Raw genomic sequence first — 12,311 nt, forward strand, 5'->3', positions numbered from 1 at the left:
ATCGTTATTTGTTTTCTAAGCGCGAGATTAAATTATTTCCTTACCAGTCAGATTCCACCACTTGCCTCTGTGAAAAAAACACAATTACTTGTCTTTCAAGGTTTTGATGGAACAATGTAAAAAAGTAGCCTATAGGTGCTCGGTATAATTGGCCGAGGAATTGGTGAGCGATCGGCATAGAACGCGCAAGGCCACTCTGCCAGTAGGTGCTGTAGTCTTTATTTGCACGTCAGCCTTTATTCTCAATTCTTCCTTTCATTCATTTAAAACCTACAGGCATGTTTGCCTTTTGTACTGATTTTAACCTAACAATTAATGGAGCCTCTGATTCATCATAACACTTTAGATCTTAATCATAAGGTGTTTTCTGCAAGGTACCTTTGTGTTTTAATTAGGCGGACCTTGTGCGTCTCCAACCCTGGGCTTCTTTTTAATTGCCCGTATTTACATCAGGCAGACATCAAACGCAGAGAGAGAGACATTTGTAAGGGGGAGCACAAAGCAGCCCTTTGAAATGTCTACAGTCATATGAAATGGCATGCTAATTAAAAATCTAAGGCTGCCACTGTGATAGGAGAAGCATTTATATTGGTAACTGTGGTGTATAGACTGTCTCCATAACTCATCAACAGACAGAGGCCATAGTGTTTATTATCAGACTCCCTACCTGTTTACAGACCACCAAGTAACCTTCCCGTTCCCATTCATCAAACAGAAGAAATGCCCTGCCTGTAATTTAACAGACCAGCTTTCAAAAGGCTAAATCATTTTAAACATTTTACCCAGTGCACTTTGATCTACAGTGGCGTACAGTTTACTAGGGCAGGTACAATGAGTTCACAAAGCAGTGATTTATCCCTCAGTTCATTAAGGTTATTGCCAATGAATATACTTATTAGAACATTCAGCAGCCTTTTTTCCTCTCCTATGTAATTCTGCAATTCTCTCTAAGTGTAATTCAATAATTAAAACCAAGCATGAGTTGTATTTATGTATGTCACCCGTGTTTTATAAAAAGAAACAATTAAGCAAATGATCAAAATCACCTACACAGCAGTAAAATTAGCCCTCTTGTCAATGGTTTGTTCATGAAATGTTAATAAAAAAACATTTAAGTGCTATATTAAGAGTTAAGATATAATATAATGAGTGGAGTTCAGGAGCCAGTGGCAGCCTAGTGTTATCAGCCAGCTGGTATTGTGCTTCCCTGCGCTGTATAAACACACCAGCTCTCAGTAACAGTCAGTGCTAAGGACTGAGCGGCGGCCCTGCACATCCTCGGCCCACTTTCACCCTGTCATAAACAGAGATTTTGGGGGAGTGCTGAGTTGCGCATTGCCGTGCCGCACTTGATACGCCGCGCAGGGCGTTCACTGTCCAACTCCAAGACATTCCACTCAAACGCAGGCTCAGCGAGGAGACGACTCTGTGCGTCACCGCACCATCTCCCCTCATCTCTTAAACGGCTTCTCTCCTCTCAGCTCAGCCGTGCTCTGTTTACATCAAGCACACTTTGGGTTCAGCAATTACCAGAGCGGCATGAACGCGCTGCATGTGCCAGAGCAGGGTAGCTGGGCTCAGGGCCGTCTGAAGGGACAACAACAATAAACCGCTGACAAGCACAGAGGGCCTCAGAATGAGTCTAAATGGGCTGGAATTTTGAAGACAGCACTTTGGACAGAGCCGGGCATTCCAACAAAAGATAAGGGAGGAGAGAAATGAACGAGGAGGGCAGCCAAAGGCCTTTGTTTTATTTCAGAGTACAAGGCTGTTTCTGAGATTATACAGTACATAGATTATGTATGTCTGATAGGAATGAGGGACTTGTTAACACGGCTTAAAGCGGTGTTTGTGTGTTGCGGTGCTTGTAGTCCTACCTTTTACTTCTGCCAACAGTTCACTGGTGTTGAGCCTCTCCATCTTCTCTTTCCAGTCTTTAGAAAGAAGTTTCTCCATGCATGAGGAATCTGAAAAAGAAGAAAGAAATTTAGAGTAATCGGAATGAAAAAATAAATTTAGCACTGCTCATTAGAAAGTGTTTTTTATGATAGTGGTTTCTATTTTTATAGTTTTTCGGATGATTTAAATCTCCGAATCTATTCACTTAAATGAATATTAAAGAAAGTCAGAGTATCAGATGAAAGAGAGGTATTTTATTTGATGGTATTGCACGTCGAAACATTAAAAGAGACTCAGCCTGACAGCTGAGAGATGAGCTAAGGGCGGAGTGAGGAGGGGAGCAGGCATTGTGGGGATAGCGTAAGGGCAGAGACACACATTAAGTGGGAGGCAAGGAGCTCGACTGGCTACGTCCGAGCGTTCACATAGCTGCCAATGATGAAAACAATTAACATTTGTCCAGCAGACAATGAATCAGAGGAGGAATGGCTGCAATCTGCCATGCTGTCGCTGGGGTAGCTGATAAAGAACACACTGGGCCGGCTGACCCAGGCCTCCACCATCCCTGCACTGCTTAGGGGTCAGCCTGTTCCCATCAAACACCAGCAGCACAAGCATGCCTCCACCCCTCCACCTTGAGACACTGTCTCCACACACTGCCTCCAATCTGAACCAGCTCGAGACATGCAGCGTCCAGTCCTGTCGAGTCTTATTAAACAAGCAGCGGTCCTGTACAGCCAAATTCTAGGAGAACAATTAATGTACTGAAAACAGCTGTGCTTCTATAGAAACTGTCCTCAGGTTTCATACAGCGCCTGAGGATGATGTAATTTGTAAAACGGTGTTTCTTTAGATTTGGAGCAAAATGTAAAACCGAAGCAGACACACTAATTTTTACCACAAAGCCCCAGGGCACCGTAATGAACAGTCTAACCACATATCCAACAGTGGATCGTTTATGAACGCACCTTTAGCAACAAAAGGACACAGTTCAGAAGCATGTTAATGTTTCAAATTATGCCACATGGGAGGTTTGTCTCAGTCTAATGTAATGTGTCTTTGACTCCAAGTTACACATAATGTGAAACAGGGAGACAATATTCCGGACTCTTACCCCGTTATCTTCCCTGGAATCAAACACAGAGGAGATTTATGCAGTTTAGAATGTATACAAGTGTTGTTTCCTTTTATCCGTCTGTAACATCTCTCCCAAAAACCAAACACTGTTGTTCCCCCTGACAAACACACCGACTTCACAGGAACTGGGAGTAACGGGGGGTCAGTAGTTCTTGTGGCCTTGTTTAAGGATGGCTTTCAGAGAGATCAAGCAGAGTGACCATTTTGTTTGATTGTCCACTTCCTCCAATGTGATGGGGGTCGACAGGACATCTTCAGCTCAGGGTCATTATAACATTACTTCTGCTTTATTGACTTTCCAATTCCCAACTCACAGTTTGTTCCCTTGACCCTAGGAGAGGGAGAGAGAAAAGGCTGCATGTGTTGTGTGTGTGTGTGCGTGTTTGTGTTTGTTAACTCCCTCCATGGCACAAAGATCACAGATCTTAAAACAGGGGTTAAGGGCAGGGGGGGGAGTAGAAGAGCTCAACTCTTTCTTCCCTGCACCTCACCCCTGGGTGAGACCGCTTCCTCTCCTGGAACAACAAACTCCCCTCAAATCATAATCCATCCAACATCAGCGCATGACATTTTCTCCCCTAAAGCATAGAAAAGGCTTATTTTATAAGTGGTGTAAAGGGGAATTAAACAAACACAGTGAGCATATGTTAATATGAACACATATGCTCTCTCTCACACACATACGTAAACACACACACACACACACACACACACACACACACACACACTTTCATCACAGATGCTGCTCCAGCACTTGATCATTAAGGAATGCACCAACTGTTGGAGATAATGTGGTGCCAGCTTCCATTCTACTCCAGTCCTCCCCCTCCTTTCCACCTCCCTCCCAGGAGAACTGCCGCTCCCTCACTTCTCCATCCCCTCTGCCGGGCCAGACACGACCTGCCAAGTCCTCCAACAGGAGAGACTACAGCTGGAATGCACCGCTGTCCTCCCTGCCTTCCACCTGGGAGAGGTGAATAATGACCTGGATTAGTCTATAAAATAACTCTCAAACATCTTTCAGTGTTCGAACAGCGTGGACAAAACAGGCAACCAAAAATGGTTTTGGTGAAAGCGGAGCAACTTTTTTTGCGCAGGCGTGCTCGAGGAAAACAGTAAATGAGTCAGATGTCTGGCTTTTTTCAACGCACCCTTCCACAGCCTATTTTTCAGAAGAATTTCGATTAATAAGAGGAATGCTATTTCAGTTTCTAAAATGCCTGTCTGTTTTTTTCTGCAGAAAAATATACATGCCAATGGAAACACTGGTTAGTATCAACATAATAATTACTGTCAGGTTATGACAGAGAATGTAATAAAAAAAATTGGATACTCTTTTCACCATAAAATAACAAATTATTTCTAATAAAAGATTCACACTTCACTGATATCACTAAATATCAAATGGTGGTGAAATTGAAAAGCAAACATGATTATTCAAGACGGTTAGAGCCGAACTTCTGAAAACTTCTGTGTAAAGAAGACTTTGCTGCTCTTGTCCTTTCAAAGTAGGACATCACATACTGGGGAATTAGCTTAAACAAGAGAAGAGTCCAGTGAGTTTATTTTTATTTTCCTATGGGGGCTCTTAAATCTCTCGCACCCCCACCCCTTCCATTTCTTTCCCTCCCTCTCTCGAGATAAAATGCTCTGTGGCTGGGGAGCAGGCCATTCAGCTGGGATGAGAATGGAATGAAAACAATAGCCCTTATCAGGCTCTTATTTACATTTTCCCAGCGTCCCTGCAGAAGACAGCTTGGCTTGTCACCAAGCCCAGATCGCCCCACTGGACCCAGACCAACTTCCTCCAGCCCCAGCGATTCCAATGGTCCCTATGGACCCTCGCCTGGCACAGACCCCCTCCACTCTGCAGCGAGCACAGATAGCAACATACAAGACAAAACTATTGGAGTGTGTGTCCAAGACGTGTTCCCATTGAGAGGGGAATGGTTTCTGGACTACTAAGCCCGTCTGGGTCTCATTGTCTCTTCTCTGGGGCTGGGGCTGTATAGCTGGAAAAATGCCCTGAACCCTTTCCCGAGATTTTTTAAGCGGTTCCAAGTGGCACTCAGAAGAGAGTGAATAGTCATCGCTGATTTAAAACTGCCAAATTCAATATGTTTATCTCCTATCAGCGCTGTCATCTCTGGTATACAGCTTCCCTGTGCAGGTATTCTGTGATCTTATTGATGTGGGTGAACAGGCGCAGGGATTGAGACACCTAAAGCCCAGATGAGTTGGCTAGATTAGGCTACAGCTTCTTTTTTTTTCTTTGTACTGTATTAAAAACAAAGCTAATGATCCTCATAAATCTCAACAAAGGAATGTTTCTAGGTTGATGTGTGACATAAACAAAGCTTTCAGCACCTGGCAGTCAGTGCTGCCAGAATATCATGTTCAGTATAAACCACAGAAGTGAAGCTAAGAGGCAGGTTAACATTAACTGTCTGTCCTGACACCGACTGACTCCCTGACAGTCTTGCAGGAGAAAAAAAAAAATCTCTCCCTCTCATATTTCATACAGCACGCCCTCGCTGTTGTTACTCCCTGTGTTTTAATGCAACATTTAATAATCTGAATTTGCTTTTTTATTGTTCACACACATTTTATTAAATTGAGTGCTAGTTAGCTATAAATGCCTGTGGGCTGAGGAGCGAAGGTAGGGGAAAGTTGTTTGCTAATTTATGTTTTTATGGCCGCTCTAAACAGAGCAGCTCATTCAAACGATCAGTGCAAACTGCAGAAAAGCTCAAACCACTGAGTGCAACACCAAACAGACACAAAACACAAACAAATCAAATCCTGTCACTTTCTAAATGCATCGGACAGCAATAAAGCACATCTTAAAAATTCATTACTAATTTTCAAATGGCTCGCCAGATTGCCATGGAGATAGGAAGACGTCCAGTGTGTATATTTAAGTTAGCAAATACCAGCGCTGCATGGGCAAAAAAGGCCGTCTTCACTTTTACATAGCAGTGTTTTCAAAAGGTCTAATCGACTAAATTCACTGAAAACACTCCATCATGTTTCAAAAGGCCGCGACTGCCTCAAAGCACAAAAATGGTTTGTTACAACATGCAGCAGTTGGGTGTTTTATTACTCTGTGTTGTCAGCAATGAAATCGTTTCAACTGTCTGCCACCGCATTCTGAGCCTCTCTGTGTGCACTATTCTCCCGGGACGAAAGATGATACTTGTGTTTGAGTGTTTGTTGTGTTGAAAAGCCGTTGGCAGAGAAAAGAGGGCTATCTAGGAGAGTCAAATTAGCCATAAGTCATGGATAACAGAGTAAGAGACCTCCCCTTTAGCACTGGCCTTGTATATCAGTTGTCCCAGCCTCAAGGGGAAGCGTGTAATTACCAAATCAATGATCAACTGACACTGACCATATAAATAATTTCCCCCACAGAATGCAGAGAGCGGCCCATACAGTGAGGCAAATGGGGAAACAATGCTATTTGCAGTGAGGAGGAGGAGCGGAGGAACAGAGGAAACAGGGTTTGGAGTGTCTAAACAAGCTTCAGCTTGAACGGAGCACATTTTTTACAATTTGTCATAATTAAGTTATCAAAACAGCCTCCTCAGAATGCAGGTGTCAGGAAGATGTATGAACTGCAACAACAAAACCGAGGCATGCACCATTTTAAAAATAGAGAGTGACTCCAGCCAATGACATGAAATAAAACACAAATAATTTGTTGCTGCAATAATAGCACAAAAATATCCCAGCCTTAAGACTACATTAGAGGGAAAACCTGTTTACTGTAAAAAAAATAATGTGACTTCATGATACTGTATAACAGAAAAACACTTTTTTACCAACTGTATAAAATATATATAACATATGTAATTAGTTTAAAATATATCCGGGCATAAAAAGGCTGCAGAGAGCTTTACAGATGGTGGGAACCACATCCTACAAGCTCAAAGGTCCAGTGAAGTAAGACACAAGATAAAGAATATCCACTGTTAATTAGTTTGACGATTACACAAACCACTGTTATTTTGCAGTGATTCATAAGGTCATAAATTATGCATTAATTCATCCTCTATATGATAGCAGTGCCTTTAATTTACTTCATTATATTGATTGTGTCATGTGATTACTCGTGTAAAAACTATGTTTCTGAATCTCAAAAAAAGAGAGTCTTAAATAGCTTTTTTAAAACGCTCTCAAATGTCACTCCTTCATTCAGCGTTAGATACACTATATTTCTTTAATTGAGGCATAAATTTCTATCGCAGAGATAAAACTCTCAGAATGTCAGTCAGACAATGATAGGCTGACGTCTAATTTCCCATCCACCCTGCACTGCACGGGAAACAAATCAAAAGTCGAGGTTGATAAAAAAGAAAATGACTGTGACACACTCCAAGGAGTCCTTTGAATATCTTAATCACAGACACACTAAAAACAAGACCCCATCATCACACCAAATAAAACATAATAATTACAAGAGGCAGGCAGGGAAGTGAAATGCAGAGAGAAAACATGTTTTTGTCATTCAGCCGGTAGTCCCTGAGACAACAGCTGTTGGATGCTGCAAATACTCCTGAAGTCTCCATAATCATGGCGTTATTGAAGTGAGGACAAAAAGGGCACTAATTGCAAGGGAGCAATCGGAACGCAATAGGTTACACACCCGGGTGATGCCGCACAATGCAAACGCTAAAGAGGGAGCTGGGGGGGAAAAAACATTCTGAGCACAACAGTGCGTTGTCGCTCATTTTCAGGCAATTACCTTTCCTCGTTGTCAACAGTTTTAATAACCTCTACCATTTCTGGGAGACTTTTTGGTGCAGTTAGATGATTCCAGCTTTTTAATATGTAATCACTAAGGCTGGCATGCATAAATAAAAAGGTCCAGACATGTCAGTGTATTGTGGAGCACCTGCACCTCGTGGTGGGCTTGCTTTAACTGACACCTATTCATTATTCCACTTGGTGAACATCTCTGTTAGTCACCTTTAGACTATCCTGTTTGGTCATGTAAACAGTTGCTATAAATATATATTATAGGTAACCTGGGTGAGATGGGACTCATCTGAGGTTCTGACAAATCTCTACTCCCATACTTCCTTCTTTATACACTTGCTGCCTCATTTCCTTCTGTCCTAAATTCCTTACTTCTACTATATCTTCTTTATCTCAATGTGATGACATCATATATCACCTGTATAAATTGGCAACATTGCTCATGCACACAAGGAGCTGTAGGTCAGTTGTAGTTTTTCCTGATAAGCTAAAGGTCTTAGGAATTTGATTAGCTGCATTGAAGAAGCTGAACTCAGGGCTGATAATGGATCAGCAGTTTTTTACATAGGTGCATTAGCCTGACATCGCCAGACCAAATCATAAATGCAAGTTAGTCTGAAAACTCTATTTTGTTTTTTGTTTTTTGTTTTTTTAATTACCAAGCAGCCATATATAATAAGGCATCTGGATGGAACTGAGAAAATCAGAGCAACGAAACGCGTTGACGCGCTGAGCAGCGTACAAATGTAAACAGACGACACGGCCCTATGAGGCTACTGCAGACACCATGCTAACACTGAAACTGATAAAATGTCTTCCAAGTTTTTTGACTGTCCAGCCACATATGTTATAGGGAGAGAAAGTGGTAATGTATTTATTAAATATTTGCTCATAGAGTAATTTTTATGCCTAAAATCCATGATTAATGATTTGACCCATGACCCCCCAAAATGCACTAAAACTGTAGTTACTGGTGCCTTTGCGTCACCTTAAGCAACTGTATAGATAGTACAAAGGCAAAGTGCCACAACTACAACTTTACTTTATCTTTTTAAATATGAGGAAAACTATTTTTTTTTTTATTTCTGACTAGATTCAGTCTTAATTTGTTGGGTTCATAGATGTGTTTTAAAAGCAGAAACTGAAAATTTTAAGTAACTTTTAATTATTATTTTGTTGTAATATTTACTTCATCTGGTTTGGCCTAAATTAGGATTACTTGACATCATCATCTTCGTCACTAATCTTGCTATGGTCTTTGTCGTGTTATCAGTTCTTTTGCCGCTGGCATCATCCTCATTCTCATATTCACCATCTGTGTAATATGATTAGTGTGATTTTTTTCCTTGGCCTAGTGGAATCTGAAATCTTTTCACACCCTGTTTTCTCTCAAAGAGAACAAGATTGAACCAGAAAAATTTGTCACAAGATGAAACCGATAGCCAGGGGTTTCATTTCAATTAAACTCAATTACTCTCAAAATTGCAGTCAGAATGGTTCGCCTTTGTAGGGCAATACAGCATGCAGAGATAAGCTGTGATGGTATAGCATCAATACGTTTGTCAGCGAGTGTTGCCGTTTTTGTCATCAAGATTTGAAAATATTGTTTCAACACTAAGTTCCACATCTGCTGCAGCCATCTTGGTTTTTCGAAAATGCCTCAACAGCGCCCCTCATTACTAAGCTAGGTTTTGCTTGCTGTAGTGACGTCCTTTTTGCAAAGCTCTGCAAGTTGTCAGTCATTGCCTGAAACACACCCCACATTGGAGTAACGGTTGTGATTGGCCTGCCTTGGACCAGGTCAGCTGGAAATCTTTCTGAATGGAAGAAGGACCAGATGCATCAGCCAAAGCACATAAAACAGACTTGGAGATTTGTTTGGTTCTCAGGTTAGGTTAACATAGTCTGTAGTCAAGGAGTAGGTTTAATTGAATGGTTTATTTTCCGGTGCCCCGTTTCTAACCTAACCTAACCTCTTTGATGTTTGGCGAACATGTAGAGGTTAATTAAAAAATTTGAATTCTATTCATTGTATTTATCCCATTAACAACTGAAGGTTGCGAAGTTAAGTGGACTGTAAGACCTCGACACATGCAAGCACAGGTTAAAAACGTTACACACCATCTAATTCTACGGATGAAAGTTAGATGCAATCTGTGGGTAACTTTTTGATTATTTTAGCTTTTTCCTCAGGTAGCAGAAAAAAGAGAAAATGCTGGCCTATGTATCCCTCACCTTTATCTGCACCGACCACCGTGTTAATCCCCCAGTGTTGACCTGGCCATTCTGAGAAGCCGTATACACACACAGCACACTGACCTCTCTAAATAGGACACGTGTCTATCAAGCATATATGAATTAACCATCCCCAAGAGGCTTCACCTCCTGAGCTGAGCAGCATGTGACCTCTCCCAATCCATTTTACTGCGGCACTCTGTGGCAATCAGGCTTGAATTATTAAAGTGAGCAGTGAGCAATGATCAATTCATTGCGGCCCTTGCTCGCAGACTGCCCGGCCGTACTTCAGCAGAAATGACATTGAGAACACTTGAGTATGCTTCCAGACAATGCACATAAATGTGAAATATGTCAGACCCAATATGTCAATAATCATAACTGTACAGGCTGAGGCCATGTCCAGGGTAATCCTACAGAAATGCTGTTAGGTGACTGTGGGGTTCAGCAGGTTTCGGCGCAGCGATTCCTAACAGACGCTTTCTTGAGGGAAAGAGTGGGAGAAGTTGAGGGGCAGACAAGAGGCTAGTGTGCTGCACGCTGAGAGGTGCATTCATCCGCCACTGTACCTTGAAACAGGCCTTTAATGTTTGTAATAAATATTCTGTGCATATTTTTTAACATATCTTAAGGTAACACTACTGAAGATTTGTAGGCCTGGGCTGCAAGAAGAATCAAAGACAAATTGCAGCCTTTGCCTCCCCCCCTTATCTACACAAATTAGAGAGTGGAAAAACAAAAGCAAAGAAGTTGAAAAAGAGAGAAAAGATTGCAGGGAAGTATGCAACTCAAGGAACCTGGAAGTAGGAGGAGGGCAAGGAAAAAAAATCCAATCAAAACTTCGTGAGGAGCAGATGAGGAGCCAAGATAAACCAGTACTCAGAGCCCCCAAAACTGCAATCTCCCCTTAAGCCGGAGAGTGGCAGCTGGCAGAACAGCTGGTGAATAGGATTAATGTCAGAAGAATGAAATAAAACTCAACATATGTCCGAGCCTGAGGTGTTGGGACTGTGCGTGATTGTGCCCCCGATGGATGCCATGTGTGCATCTGGAAGGAGCTGCTGTGCTGCTCCGCTCTCTACCCCACAAGGTCACTTTTAAGAACTAGGACCATTAAATGCTTGGATAGCAAAATGAACTTTTCATTCCCTCTCCTCTCCCCTCCTTCGCTTTAAAGTCTCTATTCAGGCAGCAGAGGGAGTCTATTGAACACAGTTATCAATACAGTGCATCAGGGAAACAAACAGTGGCTACTTTGATTAAATTCAGGAAGACCAAATAGTACATGTTTTATTAAAATGCAGCAAGATAAAACATTTATTTCCTGTGTGTTTTTTTTTCCACACAATTACTTGTAATTTAATAATAAAAAGCTTAATAAAACCTTGATGCATTGTTGGTTAATTTATTATTTTTCTACTACAGTAAAAGAGAGCAGGAAAGCAAAACATAAAGGCACAAGAGAGAAAAAAGACAAAGGTATAGTGATAGTCTTTGAGTGTGTGTGAGCATGTGTGTGTGTGTGTGTGTGGAAAAAGTAGATTTACTTGTGGAATCTCAACCGACGCCGATCACGGGATCAAGACTGAACATTAGCAGGAAAAAATATGTGGACTTGATTTCAATTTATAATTTCCATTTGATGTCGGTAATCATTAGAGTCCACACACTGTAATAAATTATAATAATTTCACACAAAATTTAAATTACTGGGTACCTTGCATTGGAGAGATTTTTTTTTTGGTTACCCTGCAATTTAACTGTCAGATATAAACTTGCCTGCTAATCAATGCTCGAAAACATTCACATTTATTCAACTATGTTAAATTAATAGATGTGTGAAGAAAATGTGGAGTACTGTGATCATGGCTGTTCAGTGTGATTTAGTAAATTAATGGGTGTCTGACTCTACAAGGACAAAAAGAGACTAATAGGATCCACATGAGTGCATTACAATTTGCAGTGAAGCCAAGTGTCTGGTATAGACATCGAAACTTTATTTCATCATAAACGCTGGACGACGGCGATGCGCTTCAGAGATTGAGCCCTAAGATGAGATATTAAAAAAAAGGCACAAATTACAAGAATAAGCTGAATGATATACTGTACGTTTGGTCATACAGCATACTGTAAATGTGTTGAATTTTGCTAAAGAGTGTGTGTGAACATCCTCCACCTGTGTATGACATTCTGATTTCAGTTTAAATTAGAAATTTAAAGGCAGAAAAATTAAGATAACAACTTGAAGTGATGGTATTATTACTTTCTATTTTAACAGTTTG

At 41.2% G+C, this 12,311-nt stretch overlaps 1 protein-coding gene across 8 annotated transcripts in view; it reads right to left on the minus strand.

The window, feature by feature from the left end:
• Positions 1 to 12,311, minus strand: part of sox6 (SRY-box transcription factor 6) — a 150,425-nt gene that overhangs the window by 73,937 nt on the left and 64,177 nt on the right. For all 8 annotated transcript variants that reach the window (XM_049561367.1, XM_049561336.1, XM_049561360.1 and 5 more), the window contains one exon: positions 1,878 to 1,967. In XM_049561367.1, the coding sequence (XP_049417324.1) occupies positions 1,878 to 1,967 (90 nt within the window). The remainder of the gene's footprint in view (positions 1 to 1,877; positions 1,968 to 12,311) is intronic.

This window comes from Epinephelus fuscoguttatus, linkage group LG2 (assembly GCF_011397635.1).
Source record: "Epinephelus fuscoguttatus linkage group LG2, E.fuscoguttatus.final_Chr_v1".
NCBI classification, from domain to species: Eukaryota; Metazoa; Chordata; class Actinopteri; order Perciformes; family Serranidae; genus Epinephelus; species Epinephelus fuscoguttatus.